This window comes from Gobio gobio, assembly GCF_949357685.1.
Source record: "Gobio gobio genome assembly, chromosome: 6".
Classification (NCBI taxonomy): domain Eukaryota; kingdom Metazoa; phylum Chordata; class Actinopteri; order Cypriniformes; family Gobionidae; genus Gobio; species Gobio gobio.
Genome location: NC_137102.1, coordinates 49,127,991 through 49,147,395, shown reverse-complemented (window position 1 = coordinate 49,147,395; position 19,405 = coordinate 49,127,991). Strand labels below are relative to the sequence as shown.

At 40.0% G+C, this 19,405-nt stretch overlaps 1 protein-coding gene across 2 annotated transcripts in view; it reads right to left on the bottom strand.

Annotated features, from left to right (window-relative positions):
- gpc5c (glypican 5c) overlaps positions 1-13,975 on the bottom strand; it is a 217,465-nt gene extending 203,490 nt beyond the window's left edge. For both annotated transcript variants that reach the window (XM_079819171.1, XM_079819172.1), the window contains exon 1: positions 13,606-13,975. In XM_079819171.1, the coding sequence (XP_079675297.1) occupies positions 13,606-13,762 (157 nt within the window). In that variant the 5' untranslated portion in view covers positions 13,763-13,975. The remainder of the gene's footprint in view (positions 1-13,605) is intronic.
- Between the last annotated feature and the right edge of the window lie 5,430 nt (positions 13,976-19,405).

Below are 19,405 nucleotides of genomic sequence, written 5' to 3'. Positions count from 1 at the left end.
ATTGTATGCTGTAAATAAAACGTCATATGCTTGGTATGATAAGAATAAATGCTGCCGTAAATAACGGCCCAATTCAAATGTTTACGTGCTTTTCTTCTTTTTATTTTTTCTCTTTTATAACAACTCAAACTAGCGCACGACATTAACGTCACCGTTACCGTTCTCGACCACTCCCTCTGTTCAGTGATTGGACCAGTAAAAATTTGTTCCGAGAAAACTTAAGAATATACCACAGTCCCAGATGGAGTACTGAAGAAAAATGAAAATTGAGTGGAAGTACGTAGGAGGGCGGAGCCAGGCTAGGCATTAGAGCGCGGATCGGGCCGAATTTTTCTGTCCGAGCCCGGCCCGCGTCCGACAGAGCAGTAACCGAACCCGACCCGAGCCCGACAGGCATTAAGATATTTATGCCCGAGCCCGACACAGTTAAAATCTATTTATTTTTCCTCATACCAATGACACGTGTACGTAATGTAGAAAGCCTGCTTTTATTAAGCAACTAGGAAGGCATTCTGTTTACAGATGAGCGCATCAGCGCACACACAGGGCAATCAAATAGCCAATTGAAATTAAATGAACAAAAGTCTATCAAAAATGGTCCAAGCTAACAAAACAAAACATTAACGTAACACAAATGCAGCTTATTGAAATGAAAATCACGCTTACCATTTTTTTCTCTTAAACTGTATGGCTAAATTGAAACATGGGAACAATTTACATTATCCATCGATCAAAATTTAGGCTAATCCAAGTTTTTATGAAGAAAAAGGATAGCATCAACTGTGGATGGCTTCAAGGCTGTCCTCCTCTGCTCGATGGTCCTGCCAGTAGCGCTGAAGTTGCGCTCACTGCTACTGCTGCTGGCTGGAATGGCAAGGATGCCGCGGGCAAGGACACTAAGCTTCGGGTAGTTGAGTTGCTGATCTCTCCACCAGACCAAAACATCTCTGTCGTCCTGCATTGCATGATTTTGAGTCGAGTACATCTCGACTTCGTCAGTGGCATCTGCCACAGGTACATTTTCCCACTCCTCGAAGTCAACTGCAGCTTTCTTGGGTGCGGGTCCTTCAGTAGCGGTCTCCTCAGTGCGGAGGTCACTGAGCTGTCTCCGAACCTCCAGGTGCAGGTTGTCTCTCTCTGAGGAGGACAACATTCGGAGCTGGCTATATTTAGGCCAAAGGAAAGTTGCAATTTTTTGGAGTTCTTGGATCTCCACTTTTCGCAAAATCCAACTGAGATGCCGCTCGCGGATGATGGCTTGATAGGGGCTGTCAGTCGTTTTTCTGTTGCAGTGACGCTTCAGTCGCTCAAACCACAGAAACACCAGGTTTATGGTTGGGTACTGGTCTCCTTCAAGTTCACGCTGGGCATCATAAAATGGTTGCAGAAACTCGACAAGAAAGTCAAGGACATCTGGAGATATGGCATCGATCCGCCAGCCCTCTGCACGGTCATCTAGTTTTTCGCGTAGTTCTTGATAAACCGAGCGGACAGAATTTAAGGTCAGATATACCGTGCTAAACCTCGTGTCTGCCATTTGGATGACTGTTTTTGACAGCAAAGCTGCTATGCCCGTCTTTTTGACATATTTGACCAGTGCCTTGGTAGCTTGCATAGTGTCTGCAACAGTCGGAGCATCTTGGGCCAGTTGTGTCGTGTCCAGGGCATGTCGCATCACCGTATTATAAAGGTGATCTTGGCAGTCAAGTCTTCGATATGGTCTGAGGGCATTGATGATGTTTGAGCCTTGGTCTGTCACCCACACAACTTTATTCAGCAGACTCATATCCAGGCCATACTCCGTTAGAAGTCTGATGATTTCTCTCCTAATATTCTCCCCTGTCTTAGCCTCTTCCAGTGGGAATGCGACTGTTGTCAATACAGTGCTTATCATTTTAAATGTTCGTGTCACGAAATGGCAAGTGATGGTCAAGTAGCTTAATTTGTGGTAGTCCTCCGTCCAGATATCTGTTGTCATTCCGATCGAATTCACCTCAGTCAGAATGTAATTTAGCTGCTCAACCAGCTTTGTGCGTTTCTCTGTTGCCAGCTCACGGCACCGTATTGATACAGTGGTGGGATCAGGCAGTACGTCCCGCGCTGCCACTGAACCATATGTAGCACCGATGTTAATAAGCTGCTGGGCCAGCTCAATAAAACCCCCTCCTTCAATGGAACGAAATGGCCTTATGTCTTTACAGCAGTACTCAACGCATTTTTCAGTCAGTTTTTGTTTGGCCTTCTGAGGGATTTTTCTTGAGGTACTAGCAAAGGCAGTGATGCTCGGCTGCAGTAGCCCGGGTGACTTACACACTCTATCCACATGACGCTGCAGGGCGGAATTCCCAGTTCGCTTGCTGTCATATTTCATGAGAACTCCGCAACCCCTACATTGAACATAACCAACAGGTTCATCACTATCGGCCTTGACAACTATGTAGAAATACTTCCACACTGTAGACTTTCCTTCATTTTCGGCGGTTTTAAAATCTCCTGAAGCCAACTTCTTTTTAACATCTTCCATCGTTGTGCTGCCAGCCACATGTGCAATGCACGGCACACGCACGTGTTGCGCGTTGTCACAGCGACATAAATAAATTTCCGCACACAGAAAGATGTTAGGGTAATATTTTAATTTTATTTAAAAAAAAAAAACTTTGCATCAAGTTAAACAGGCCCATTGGCTGCCTACATAATAAGCTGTTTTAAATTTTAAATGTTCAATGCCTTATCGCGCTGACGTGACCGAGCCCGACCCGAATCCGAACATCATTTATAAATATCTGTCCGAACCCGGCCCGGCCCGTCGGTTACCGACGGGTCCTATCGGGCTCGGGTCGGGTATCCATCCCCTACTAGGCATCATGCGTTGTCGAAATGATTTGTGGGTTCCGTTGCAGCGCATCACTGGCGTTGCTCGTGGCAGAAGTAGGGCTGGGTATTGTTCCAAATCTTTCGATCCGGTGCTAATTTCGATACCTCAGTTTCGATACCGGTTCCTAAAGATACTTTTTTTCCATTTCAACATCAACGAAAATACATTAAACACAAAACTTCTATTTTTCACCTTAAAGGTACATTGTGTGATATTTTCCCCCATCTAGTGGTGAAATGGTATATGACCATCCAGTGAATTTTAGTTTCTGTTCCTCTCAATTCCGATTTTGTTTTAACTCCTACGGTGGCCGATTTAGTCCAAGATTAACATGGCTTCCAGTTCGACCTCGTCCACATTCAACACGGTGCCATCGAGTGTTAAAACGCGAAAGGCGAAGCTTGAATTTACGGGTATGTCCCTCTTTGGCTAATATAATATTTCAAGATGGAGGGGCAACATGGCGACCGGCAGTCGAACCCCTCACCCGTATGTATTTTCAATGGCATATTATAAACTTACGAGAATACTTTATTACTTGAAAGAAGTAAATATACATTAATGAGCACATATTTTTGAAAGAACTAAGTGTTTTTAGCTAAGAATAAACTAAAAAAGTTACACAGTGTAGCTTTAATTAAAATAAATTCTGGTAACACTTCTCACTCAGGATAACATTATTAATAAAACTGGATGTGCTTTTTGTAAGGGTGCTCCGATCAGGATTTTTGGAGCCGATCACCGATCGTCGATCACAGGAAGCAGTATCTGCCGGTACTGATCTATTTGAAGCCTTCTTTTTATCATGTAGAATTATTTCTAGGGAATTTTACAGACATTCATTCAGGGCCTGAATTTTATTTCTGACAATGAGGGAATATGTATTTGACCATTTCAGCACAATTTGTACTCGCAAGCTTTTTGTGAGATGGCCTGTGTGTGTGTGTGTGTGTGTGTGTGTGTGTGTGTGTGTGTGTGTGTGTGTGTGTGTGTGTGTGTGTGTGTGTGTGTGTGTGTGTGTGTGTGTGTGTGTGGGCATGTTTTCGTGAAATATCAGGACACAAATGTGTATAATGACATGGGTATGACACAGGTATTACAAAAAGAGGGTGAAATATGAGGACGTTCCCCATGTCCTCACTTTTCAAAATGCTTATAAATCACACAAAACAAGTTTTTTTTCACAGAAAGTGAACTGCACAGTCTCCTGTGAGGACTAGGTTTAGGGGCAGGGGCAGTGTAAGGGGATAGAAAATATGGTTTGTACGGTATAAAAACCATTACGCCTATGGAATGTCCTCACATTTCACAAAAACAAACATGTGTGTGTGTGTGTGTGTGTGTGTGTGTGTGTGCTGAGTGGTTTGAACACTGGCAAGACTTAAAAATAAATGCAAATGATAAACTTTAGTGATGATGTGACACTGCCTCGATTGTGCAAGTGGCAAATCCTGTGTCAACTGTGCAGCTCAGTGCAGATGCGATGCGTTGATGTGAAGCCATTTGAGCATTTTGAGAGGGAAAGAGAGAGCGCGCGCACGCTGTGATTCACTCGCGCTGTTTGTGAACTTACGTCTCACAGAAAGTTTTCCTTTTGCGCCATTGGTTGCAATACTCTTATCGCATATGTTGCACTTTGCTGACTCGGCATCCACTTTTATAAAGTGTAGCCACACTTTAGACCTCTTTGGCATTGTAAAACAACGTGGTAGAACACATGAGGAAAAAACAACAACACTTGTGTTGTGTGACTGCGAGTATCTTCAGAAATCCTCCCCGTCACATGGTGGTGGACAGCCAATCGCCGGTGCTTTAGGTCCTTACATGCAAGTATGCTACAGGTTCAAACAGACACAGCCGCTTGGCTTTTGGAACTGAAATTTGGCACCGAAAGATAAATCATTTTTCGATACTCATAGTATTGGAGTTTTTCGTTCGATACCACAAAAGTATCGCCGTTCGGTGCCCAGCCCTAGGCAGAAGTTGAAAACGTTTCAACTTTAAGCACCAACGCACGCGTCAGCCAATCAGATCGCCTATTCAAATATCCTAGTGAAGACGCTAGCCAATTGCGTTCAAGCAACCAAAGATGGAAAAGTAATGTGATTGGCTGCTGTCACTATGACGGTCGGGTCAGAATCAGTTTCAGACACACCCACAGCCAAGCGTTGACGCTCCGTGTGAATGCATCTAATAAAGTGACAGCAGCCTAATGAATGTCTGTCATAAATGTTGATAAAACAACAAAAGACTATCCAGTGTTAATTTACATTTGATTACTTTTTAATCAGTTTCTGTAGTATTTCGGTAATACTACAATGTGGTGATATATCTAGAAAAAAAGAAAAAAAAAAAGGTAAAAGGCATGTGTTGCTTTTTGAACCTAAAGCAACTTAAGGACACAATGGTCATGGCTCTGCCCTCACAGTGCTTGAACCAACAACTTTCTGGTTACCAGCCCAAATTTTGATTCATTACACCACATTATATTTGCGACGCAAATACCAACATGCTTTGGCATAAACATACAGGGTTCTGGATGCACTAAAAGGGTGTTTTGCTGAGGTATGAGAGACTAAGAGGAGGGCCTGCAGATGTTAAAGCCTGAAGAGGAGTAAATAGGCAAAGACGTTTGGTCTTTCTTCTCATGCCAGAGATTCAAAGCATGAATGCATGGGCTGTTCTACACCTTTCATCATAGAACAGCGTTTTACCTCGAGAGTCCCCATCAAAAAAGCATTTGATGTTCCACACAAGCATTTAAAAATGAGTGGTGGCTATATTCAACAGTCAGGTAAGTTTAAGCTATGTGGCTTTGCTGTTTACATTCCAGTCACATTTAGTTTCTGGAGACAAAAAAAAAAATGGAAAGACATAAAAACAAAACAAAAAGTATCCAGTGCATTTTATTTTATACAAAAATATTATATGAAAAAAAAACTATAAAATTATCAGATATTGGAAATATCATTACATCATAAATTTAGCTAGGTTACACGGGGTGAGCAACTCCTGGATCCATAAATAGACAAGGCAGTAATATTCTGTAGCTGTTGAGACCAGGCTGAAGCTCTTACTCAGCAATAATCCATCTAGCTAATGATAAAACAATGCAGCAGACAAGAGGCAAGTCAGACAGCCGTAATGGACTGTGGCCCACAGAAAGCAGTAGTCGTGTCTTTATGAAGAAAACCATCTTCATCCTTGCCTCAGCTAACAAACCTCCACATGAATGGCTTAACCACTAGACAGATAAAGGTCTCTGCAACTTAATTAACTAAAGAACTTTTGACCCAACAGAATGGCTGGAAATCCAATATTGATTAATTAGGCCTGAATGAGCAAGATTTAATGGTGTGGAGTGTAGGAGATACTGACTGACCTTTAAATATTTTATTGCTATGCTTGCTTCATTTCATTAAATGAGTCATAATAAACAATTCCTTAACCCTCTCTCTTTTTAAAGGCTCATCTAAAGTAGTAACATTATGCCTGAAGAGGAAAAGGGTCATTTTAATTCACACACACACACACATTATAGAGAGAACTGGAGAACTGAAGCTCATCATAATAAAAATATTACACAAACGTATACGCAAGGTCCTGAAAACTCTTTTGAATATCCATGCTCAAAGACTCACAGGATTAGTTATCAACACAGCCATTTTTGAAAGAGAGCCTGGGTTTCAAAGGTGGAGATTCAGGGAGCTGCTTTGCTTGGCATCTGATCTGAGGACAGACAGCGAGTCTCAAGCCCTCAGATCCTGTCAGCGCTTCTGAAGAGAGCGAGCAAACCCAGATTTCAACCCTCTGCAACATTAGGTCCTCCCTAATGGAGCAACAAACAGCTTACGGAGTTCTGCAACTATAAAAGAGGAGGGGTCTATCTAGAGGTAGACAATAGAGGAAGATTGATAAAACAATTAAATGACAGAATAATAGGTCAACAGATAGATGCTGTAGATACAAAGACAGAATGCTGTAAAAAAAAAAATTAAATAGCACTGGTGGTTCCATAAAGAACCTTTAACTTTGGGATGGGATGGGATTGGATGGGATGGGATGGGTGGACGGACGGACGGATTGATTGATAGATGGATGGACTGGCAGATAGATGGATGAACAGACAGACAGAAAGGCAAATGGATAGATGATAGATGGATTGATGGACAGGCAGATAGATGGATGGACAGACATATAGATAGACAGATGGATAGATGATAGATGGATTGATGGATGGACTGATGGATGGACAGATGGATAGAAAGATATATGGACAGATAGAAATATAGATAGACAGATGGATAGATGATAGATGGATTGATGGATGGACAGAAAGATATATGGACAGACAGACAGACAGACAGATAGAATTGCCTTAGAATCCCGAAGTACTGATCACTATTATGAGGAGTCTTGAGTTTCTGCCCATTAGTTATAGTGTTTGGAAACGTTTCAATGTGTCTGAGATTCCAGACTCTTGCTCAAAGCCTCTTGTTGTCTGTGGCTGCTGTCTTACATGCTCGCCGACCTCTGGGCTTCGGTCTCGCTGCTCAATGCTCATCAGCTGTCGCCCAAGGACTGCTATGCCTGCAGATAAAGCATGTACCACTGCATACAATCTTTACTCTGCTGCTCTGAAAACTGGACTGATACTCCAGTAAAATGCTCACCTGATGACACTATTCTCAGGTCAGTGCAAAGGAGCACCTTTTATCAAGAACACATTCCAAGTCTACCACTTTCAGCTGTTTTGGTTTGGGCTGCAGTCTCAGCCTATTGCGGCAAGTCACTGTGGCAAATAAACAGACTGTAGTAGTGTAGTTCTGAACTTCACTGCTGATACAAGAACAGCTCTCAATTATCAGGTTAGTGCTTGATGAGAAATAACCCTAAACCAAACCCTATTCCTACCCTAATCCTATAGTAAGTACAAGTAGTTAATTACTATTACTCAGTACTTAAATGTATAATTAAACTGTAATGGGGACACACAATAAAAAATAAAGTGTAACCCAGTTTGGTATGCTGCATAATTCCAATAAAAAATCTGTCATCATTTCTTCACCTAAAGACATTCCAAATCTGAATGAGATTATAATAGCCTGGATGCCAGCCGAATTTAGCCTCGCCAACAACATTTTGTCGTCGGCAGTTCGGTCTGAACTCGATCCGTTGGGGAGCAACTATGCCCGAACAGAAGCTGTTCGGACCAATCAAATTGTCAGGGCGGGCTTTAGACGATGATGGACAGATGATCAACAGTAACGCAAGCATCCACGTCACCAAAGAGCGCTTGGGTTGAATTTGTTCTAATCCTAAACTTGTTCGTATATCCATTCACCTTTACTATTTCTCTCAGAAATGATGATCGTGTTGGTAAGTAAGTACTCTGTGTATCCTTAAATTCTTTTTTACAACACTGGCAAACATCATTTACACTCACTTCTTCCAGCGCGCGTGCACAGGGTTGCCAAGTTTTCACAACAAAACCCGCCCAATTGCTACTCAAAACTAGCCCAAACCAAGCCCAATAGCTTTTCGGGGGGTCTTCGGAAAAAAAGGCGTTTGGGGGGTAAAATGTGTGTTTTTTTGTCTGGGTTGCCTGGGTCTAAATATCACATAGTCGGGGTCGTTTCAACCCGCGGACATGGAAAAACAGCCCACGGCAAAACTGCGGACTTGGCAACAAGTGCAGTTGAGTTCAGTTGACATTTGACAACTAACGTTATGCGTCGCTCCGTTGCTCTGATTGGTTGTAGGTCTATCCAATTGAGGTCTTTCCTGGTTCGGTTGAGACACGCCCCATAATCACAGCCCAACGGAGCAGAATCAGACTCATATTCTGTCTAGAATTGAGTATGACAACGTCAGGCTAAGATTATAAGGTTCTATGGAACACAAAAGATGAAACTTTTTTCCGTCTCTACCATTGCCATGTATGTCCAATCCTTCTCCTGTAGGGCCACTGTCCTAAAAATGTTTAGCTCCAAACACAATTAAACACACTTGAACTAGCTAACCAAGTGCTGTGTACAAAATCTTCCCCTATACCCTCATTCACTATTCCCTACAATACTCCACCAATATAATCCACTTGAAGGAGTGAATGAAAACAAGTGAGTGAATTCGGACACTGAGTGTGCCAGATAGGCTGCCGCTTTTGCATCGTAATAATCAATTAAAACGGAATTTATACCTGTATGATATTACGCTGTAGCCACATTGGATCAACAGTTTGGAAAATGGATGGATGGATGGATGATTAAGTTGTGGGTGCCATCTTCTATTCAGACGCGGGAATTAATTCGACACGCGACCCTCATAGTGCATTATGGTATTCTCTAGCCGTTTAAAATATATCGGTTGTACACTCGTTATTGCAGTGCATTGTGGGATTGAATGAGAGCACTCAATAAAAGTCCACTATAGTTTCGGACACCACTACAAATGGCTGTCCCCTAAGATAGTGCCCTATTTAAGGGTATAGGGGGTGATTTCGGACACATGTCAAGGTGTTACTAGGCATAATAGAAACTTCCAGGCAGGTGTGTTGAGGCAAATTGGAGCAACACTCTGCAGGACAGTGGCCATCCAGGAGCAGGTTTGGACCACCCATGGTCTACAATGACTGTCAATGGAATCCAATGTTGTTTGAACCAAAACACTGACTTTAAATGATGACAGCATTTTCCTTTTTGTATGAACTATTCGTGAATAATAATTTATTGGCACCTTCTGATAAGTCAAGTTTTGTCAGGAAGATACGCTCCTTTTAATATGAAATATTAACAAAAAAACTGCACAAAGCTTAATCTGAGAGTTCTACATTCTGAGACTCCGTTCATAATAGAAAATGAGAATTCCAGTCTATCTGCAACAAAAGCTATTTAGAACTTATTTAATCCTTTGGCTCACTTTAAACTTTTATTTTGCGGACCGCAAAAAGGAAATAAAGAGTTTAATGATCTTAGGAGGAAGGCAAAAGCCACACTAACCTGAGGTTTATTGTAATTATGGTTTTGCTGTGGTATGGTCTTGGCTCCCAGAGGAACGATTTCTACGCTAAGTCTACAAATCATCATTCAGTCAAATAAACAGAGAAATCATACCAGAGGGCACAAGGTTTCTACTGAGAGACTAGGCTCATTAAGATACTTGTACATAAATGCTCTAAATGCTTCTGCATATCTAGACCTTACCTAAAAGCGGGCTATACTAGGGCTGCACGATTCTTGCTAAAATGTGAATCACGATTTTTCTCCATGGGAATTGAGATCACGATTCTCTTGCACGATTCTCATTTTTTCTTATACTTTAAAAAAAATGAATAAATTTTAAATAAAAGTAATTGGTTACAATTAAATTAAAATGTAGAAACAACAAATGTAGACAGACTAGATGTAAATATATGCTTATTACTGTTTATTTCTATTTTTATGATTATTTATTATCTTGCCTTGTGGAGAGAGGGTTTTTGTTGTCTTATTTCGTTGTTTCATTTTGTTTTAGTGTTTTTGTAAAAAATGAAAACTATAAATAAAATTTTTTTTTTTAAATGTTATAAGAAAACGCTTAACGTGGCTTAATGTACTAAGACAGTGTTACAGACATCCCAACCTGAAAAAAGTCACCCCCCCCCCAAAAAAAAAAAAAACATGAAAGGAGGAAAAGTATCCCGAATTTCACCACAGAACATGACTTTACTTGTATATTATAATATAATATATCATTAATATATAATTTCTATAGGCCTATGCAATTATTTGTACAAAAAAAAAAAAAGAACAAAAAGTAAAATTATGTAGATCACTTTTACTATTTACATAAGCTGCTTATACTATTTATGTAAACTGCTTTTATTTATATTTCATTGCAACTTTAAACAGGTCTAAGGAGTTTGTTGTTTTCATGTAGCCTTGGCAACTAGCCGACCTGAAAAAATATGCACATGAAATGAAACTTGTTTAACTCAAACATAACATGTCAGCAACAAACTGTACAGCGTGCAAGATTGTCATTATGTTTATACTTTATACTTTCGTTTTTTCCGAGCGCTCTCTGACCCCTACATAGACTGCAATTTAATGAACACTTTCAAGGACCAGAAAGGTTGTAAAGACATTGTTAGAATAGTCCATGAGACTCCAGTGGTTCAACCTTAATTTTTTTAACTGTCGAGAATACTTTTTGTGCGCAAAAACAAACAATAATAACGACTTTATTCAGCAATAACAACGTGCAATGTTGCAATGTAAAGAAAACACTTCTTAAAAATGGGTTAGTGATCAAATGTGTCTCAGTTTTTTTGTGATAGGCTCATGTAATATAATCTAATACTTAATTTTTGGAAATCTGATTACATAATCCAGAATAAGTTTACATGTAATCAGCACTGATCACCATGAGAACTATGAAAGCTAACCCTAATCAGATGCAGATAAAACAAGGGGATGGATGGATGGATGGATGGATGGATGGATGGATGGATGGATGGATGGATGGATGGATGGATGGATGGATGGATGGATGGATGGATGGATGGATGGATGGATGGATGGATGGATGGATGGATGGATGGATGGATGGATGGATGGATGGATGGATGGATGGATGGATGGATGGATGGATGGATGGATGGATGGATGGATGGATGGATGGATGGATGGATGGATGGATGGATGGATGGATGGATGGATGGATGGATGGATGGATGGATGGATGGATGGATGGATGGATGGATGGATGGATGGATGGATGGATGGATGGATGGATGGATGGATGGATGGATGGATGGATGGATGGATGGATGGATGGATGGATGGATGGATGGATGGATGGATAGAATGAACAACAGGGATGATGGATGGATGGATGGATGGATGGATGGATGGATGGATGGAAAAACAATAGATAGAATGAACAACAGATATATATAGATAGATAGATAGATAGATAGATAGATAGATAGATAGATAGATAGATAGATAGATAGATAGATAGATAGATAGATAGATAGATAGATAGATAGATAGATAGATAGATAGATAGATAGATAGATAGATAGATAGATAGATAGATAGATAGAATAAACAACAGATTTATATGGATGGATGGATAGATATATAGATAAAACAAGGGATGGAGGATGGATGGATGATAAAACAATAGATAGAATGAACAACAGAGATATATATATATATATGGATAGACGGATAGAGAGATTGATAAAACAATGGATGGATGGATGGATGGATGGATGGATGGATGGATGGATGGATGGATGGATGGATGATAGAGAATGAACATGGACGTAATAAATAAATTAACAGACGGACGGACGGATAAACAATAGGCAGAATGAACAATAGATCGATCGACCGACATACAGAAAGTCCGATAGACAGTCAAGCAAATTACTGACTCGCAGTTCAGTTGGCTTGTGTTTCAGCAGTACCTTTTCAAGTGACCCCTATAACCTCAGTCACCTGGTTCGAGTGTGCACGATTAGTATTCGGTTCCTAAACTATGCAGGTAGGTTGATCTCTAGGAGCAGGATGGGCATCCCTGTCATAGGAGAACCAGACCTGGCTGTGAGTTTACGCACCGTGAGAACTTTGGCCCTGCGTATTTGTACCTGCTGAGCTCGACCGGTGTCATTCCAGCAGGGCTCGCTCCCGTTCGCTGAGTCATGTGTCAAAGCAGCTGGCTGAATGCATCTGTCAACACCGCTTCCCTTAACCTGACACGATCCTTGTCTGAAGTTAACCAAGACATTTTTCACAATACAGAGTCGAGAGCCTTGAGCACACGTGCATTTGCATGAAAATGTCAAAAATCCATCAATGAACTTGTAAAATGGAAATAGAATTTCCTGTCAAGAGCAACAAAATAAAGACAAAAATGACTCTTGAATTCCAGTTATAAAGCCAATAAATATATTGATTATAATATTATTTGAAAAGAGAATCTAATCTAATAATTCCCTGCATATTAATAGGCCTACTCATATGCATTCAGTGATTTGATTTGTTTATCAAGTTCAGTGGCACCATGAAACATGCAGAGACATGATAACATTTCTAGTAAGTAAATATAGTGAGCAGCTGATGGTTTTTAACAGTGCACTGTGGGAATTTTTAGCATGGAAATATTTCAGTAACCCTGGAACCAATTTGACAGCACTAGAAACGGTCGAGTCTCTGGGTAGTGCAACTAAAATGCTGATTGAGACAACCTTTAGGTGCTAGCTTTAAAGTTGTTCCTTGTGGTTAAATTGCACTTCCAAGTAAATCTTTTTTGTGTGGCTGTTGTGGTCAATGGACACCTAAAGAATGCCCTTCATTAATAGAACATATGGGAATTCAAACCGTCAATCCCACAGCACCTGGTTGCTCACCACAACAAAAGACTTACCACAGATTTAACCATAATCTATTTCAGCCAAGATACCTAATTAATCACAAATATTGTTGCTTCTACAAACACTGTGGTCGAAGCAAGCAGGCTAAATAAGTAAACAAAATGCAATAAATCATAGAAACATGAAAATCATGTTCCAATCATTTTACAAAACAAGCAGCTAACTGATATTTTGGCGGCAAGTCTTTACCATGTCAAAATCAAAGCAGGAACATCCATAAACATCATAGAGACACGTTTCAGTTTTAGTCACAGTCAAACCAAGATCGCCAAGATGACACACGACTGCCCATTGCGTTGACACTCACCTGTAGCAGGTGTTTCCGGCACCCATTTCAGCTGGCCGATCTGACGCACCTGAAACGCCGTTTTCACCTCGTGACAGCTGTGAGCGTGCGCGGCGGACAGTGTCGCGAGCTCCACCGCGAGCACCGTAATGATCCAGCTGACATTCACGCGTGACATGACGGCATTTCAGTGGAGAAATCAGTGCGGTGGAATTGCTTATCTCTGATCAGAGACTGGCTGCAAAATGTGTAAAAAGAAAAGAGGAGAAAGTCGCCCGTGTTGGACTTTCACATGCTGCACCGGCTGTATGAGTCCTTCCTACCCAAACCGAGACGGGAAAAGCGCCCCAGCGTCCCGTTCACTGAGAGTGTCACTGAATTCATTCAGCATGTGGAATCATTCAGAAATCTCTCTCTCTCTCTCTCTCTCTCTCTCTCTCTCTCTCTCTCTCTCTCTCTCTCAGCTTTAGTCTACATCATGACTGTAAGTAGGGATGCACCGATATGAACATTTTGGCCGATACCGATAACCGATAATTCTTAATATTTGAAAGCCGATAACCGATATATTGGCCGATAAATCTAAATACAAATTTTAATAAACTCTGAGAGCCTGATTACAAAAACAAAAGGCTCACCATTAAAAGCCATGTCCAAAAACACTTCAACATAAATCAAACCTATACACTACAGTAGCCTATTTGAACCAGTGTGAGATTCCTTACCTTTTCAAATTAATTTTACACTCCTATGGCCAAATTTTTTTTTTTAACACTTTACAATAAGGTTTAATTTTTGTTAGTATTAGTTAACCAACAATGAATGAACAATACTTCAACAGGATTTATTAATTTTATTTCATGTTAATCTCAACATATTCAGACCCAAAGTTGTGTCTTTTAACATTAGGTATGAACTGTGAATGGACTGTTACAAAACACAAACATTTTATTACTAAAAGAAACAAAGGTTATTGCTCTCTGTTTGTTCATGATAGTTAATGCATTAATAAAATGAGACCTTATTTGTAAAATGTTACCAAAAATTATATTGTCTAAAAAATAAAAATAATATACCTAAATAATGCAAACAAGTAATTGAACAGCATAATAAAGAATCAGAATGCAAGTGCATGAAATAACCTCCGCACAGACGATAAAGAAATGGTTTTAATCAAACCATATTGTTGATGGAAATGATACGAGAACAATAAAAGTGCTAATTATAAAAAATAATGCCTCTGTGTTTTTGAAAAAAAAAATATGTTTAATATTACAGTAATAGTAAACATCTGTAATATTAGTCTAGTCTATTAGGAATAATGTTGCTGTTTGAGAGCGCGCTGAAGCTGGAGAGAATGAACGAACAACCATAAACTGAAGCGCTTAGAAGTTTAATTAACAACTAAACGCATCATATATGAGAACAATCAGATATTTATACAAAATAAATATAATATTACAACTTATATTAGCACAAAATCACGCATAGGTGAAGGGTTATAACTCCTGTGGATGCTCTTCCCCTGTTTGAGAGCGTGCTGAAGCTGAAGATGATCACCGGTACAGTGAAGCACTGCGGGTTATTGACTTAACGAAACACATCCTATATGACTTTAATCAGATGTTTATACTACAAAAACGTAATATTACGACTTACATATGCTTAAAATGACGCGAATGCACAAGCGAACTTGACTGTGCTGGTCAGAATGCGTTGTTGACGCTTCCCACAACAGCGCGCTGAAAAACAACTAAACCCAGAGAATTCACTAAGTTTTATAACAGAAATATTCTCATTGCAGTGTTATGTATAGGACAGTCCCAGTAGTTATTAATGCTGTGCATTTCTGTTTGAAATGCGCGCGCCGGTACAATGAAGTGCTTTACTGCATCGTTAATTAACTCAACCAAACGCATCCTATATGATATTACATACACAGAATAATAATAAATATAATATTACAACTTACAATGGCACAAAAGGCTGTGAATGCACAAGCAAACTTGACTGTGCTCGTCATGAAGGTGTAACTCCGTGGGCGCGCTCTTCCCTCAACAAACGCGCTGAAACACAACGCTCTTTTACAGCCTACTCTATTCTCATTATCATTTTATGTAGATTATAGAAGACTTGCGCTGCACATGTTGCACATAACTGTATTTTCCTTTTCGAAGTGATTCCAAACATATTTAGAGCAATTCAAACCCATCATGGTGGACAGCGCGTCCGTCTCAGCTGAAGGAAATAATACATTATCTATCGGCTTGACTATATCGGTCAAATTTTCTTATTGGACCGATAACGATAACATCAAAAATAATCATTTATCGGCCGATAACGATATGTTGCCGATATATCGTGCATCCCTAACTGTAAGAATTTAAAACATTAGCAAATTACTATGAAGTAAAGCGCTGATAAAGAACTGCATAAAAGGTAAAAACAAAAAAAACTTAATTTTAAATACAAAATAATAAAAAGTCTAGAAATATAAAATGAACATTTCCTGACTCCCTTTCGCTTTTGAATTTTGTTCCAGTCTCAAAGTAGCCTACTGCCAAAGCATCCATACACAGAAATTAGCCTAATTATTAATAATAATAAAAAACCTGCAATGTGTAAAGCATGGTTCAATCATTGATGTACCCCAACTATTGAAATGACCATGTAATATTCACATATTACAATCTTATTTATGTAAACTTGGTCATTCTGAAATCATGACAAAACACTGACTGCCCCGTGTGAGGATCGAACTCACGACCTTCAGATTATGAGACTGACGCGCTACCTACTGCGCTAACGAGGCTGTTGCGGAAGAGTTATGAGCGCTTTGTAACAACGCTTCTGATTGGCTGATAACTGTTTCTAATTTATTTGTTGGCGTCTTTGATTGGTCATGAAAGTTTTTAAAAGCGGCTAAAACGGAACGTTTTTACCTGCTAATGTTATTCAGTGTTTTAATGTTGTTCACACCCAACAGCATAATCCTAATAGGTTAGTTGTGTCAAATCTATCATTTATTTAAAATCAATCAACCACTTTAACACTATTATTTCTAATATAAAAAAAAAATAGATTTGATGTCTGATTACGACAGTGTAATGTAATTTCTATGCTCACAGGTTTGAAGTCTATGCTTTCGTGATGAGTTGTCTCCCTCTGCCGGCCTGCCAGTTCACTTACTCCTACTCTCAACGAGAAAGTTATATATTTTTTTTTCAATCAACCTCCTCAATTCCTGCAGTCTCTTTTCCCCATGCACTCCATGCATTGTAAGTTTAACCCTTAATCGGCCCTTGGGGTCCAGCTGACCCCACTGGACTTTTCATTCATTTTTAAAAAATGTTCCCTTACATCTAGGCTATCTAATAAGGTGTGTAAAAAAAAATTTACCAAGTCCCTCGGGGTGTCCCTCGGGGTCAGATTGACCCCACATTGAAAATGAATGGGAAAGTGTAAAACAACACAAAAATGGCACTTTGTTTGTAAAAAAAAATCAACTAAATCAAGTATAAATCTGAAAATGTCTACATTTATATCAAGATCTGGTCCTAGAGCATAAACACAAAGTGGAACGAACTTTCTGTCTCATACACACATACGCACACACACACACACACACACACACAAACACACACGTGTGTGACCGCAACAGGGAGCATTTGTATAGAAACTGGCAAATAAAATCAACAAAACTGGCATAAATCTGAAAAAAATCCCTACATAAATGAAGGACAAATACTAGAGCACAAATGCAACATGGAACAATCATGAGAAAATAAAATGTGCAAATAAAAGAAGAACCACTGAAGCACCAAAATTGGTGCTATATAGCACTAAAAAAGGTTCCCCTATGATCCAGCCATGAACCATTTTTGGTGCCATATAGGCTAGAACCTTTTTTTTTTAAGAGTGTATGGACCTCTAGTGGATAATATGGTCATTGCACTCTCTTTAACCATAATTCCTAAAGTTTTTCCACAAACCTACAGATGGCAGTATTCTATCCCTAACACATAGAGCAATGTCCAAAAACCATTTATATTTAATTAAGCTCATCATTCAAGGGATTTTGTTCATAAAAATTTTTAATGAGCCAATTTATGACATAGTTAAGTATTTGTGCAGTAAATAAGTAAAAAAAAAACTACCAAATACCCACAAAAACACAGCATAAATGTATAGTTGAGAAGTCAATAAAAAAAATTATATATAGTTTTCCATGTGAAAAAAAAAAATTTCCTTATGCAATCGCTCTGTAAAACTTTGGGGTCTATCTGACCAAGGGACTCAAATGTAAACCCTACTTGAGGGACGATTAAGGGTTAAACTGTATGTTAATTTTACTATATCTTATTATTTGTTGTAATATAATACATTTGTTGTCCTATGTTGTAATTTGCTTTATAGCGTATTGGAATAATGCAGAAACAATTTGAGTTTATTTGAGTCTCAAGTGCCAGATAAACTTTTCCTTATGCTATTTATTTTGCCATGAACGTGACCAACTAGCTATATATACACCGATCAGGCATAACATTATGACCTAATATTGTGTTGGTACCCCTTTTGCTGCCAAAACAGCCCTGACCCGTCGAGGCATGGACTCCACTAAACCAATGAAGGTGTGCTGTGGTATCGGGCTCCAAGATGTTAGCAGCAGATCCTTTAAGTCCTGTAAGTTACGAGGGCTTTCATGGATCTAACTTGTTTGTTCAGCACATCCCACAGATGCTTGGTTTGATTGAGATCTGGGGAATTTGGTGGCCATGTCAACACAAGGTCGTGCTCCTCAAGCCATTCCTGAATCATTTTTGCTTTGTGGCAGGGCGCATTATCCTGCTGAAAGAGGCCACAGCCACCAGGGAATACTGTTTCCATGAAAGGGTGTACATGGTCAGCAACAATGCTTAGGTAGGTGGTACGTGTCAAAGTAACATCCACATGGATAGCAGGACCCAAGATTTGCAGCAGAACATTGCCCAAAGCATCACACTGCCTCCGACGACTTGCCTTCTTTCCATAGTGCATCCTGGTGCCATGTGTTCCCCAGGTATGATGTAAGAGAAAACGTAATTCATCAGACCAGGCCACCTTCTTCCATTGCTCCGTGGTCCAGTTCTGAGGCTCACATGCCCACTGTTGGTGGACAGGGATCAGCATGGGCACCCTGACTGGTCTGCAGCTATGCTGCCCCATACACTACAACACTACTTGATCGGACCACACGGGTCAGCCTTTGCTCCCCATGTGCATCAATGAGCCTTGGCCACCCATGACCCTGTCGCCGGTTCACCACTGTTTCTTCCTTGGGCCACTTTTGATAGATACTGACCACTGCAGACCAGGAACACCCCAAAAGAGCTGTTGTTTTGGAGATGCTCTGACCCAGTTTGTGGCCCTTTTTTTTTTTACAAAATGTTCACTTGCTGCTTAATATATCCCACCCACTAACAGGTGCCATGTTGAAGAGATAATCACTTCACTTCATAATGTTATGCCTGATCAGTGTGTTCTAAATTAGTTCATTCGAGTCAATAAGAATGTTGTTCCATCATGTTCAGGTCCAAGTCATAAAATATATTCTACCTCTGCTTCATCTACCGGATCTCGTTACAGAAACACTGGGTCAAAATTAGGATTAAGCACAGGGCCGGCCCGAGCCCTTATGGGGCCCTAAGCAGAATTTTATTTGGGGGCCCCTCGGTGCCACCAATACGATTGACTATTGTCAATTCTTGATAATTCGCAAACCCAGTATAAATTGTATTGGTTGTAGTTGTGTTGGTTACATCATGTCTGCCTGTCATGTTTT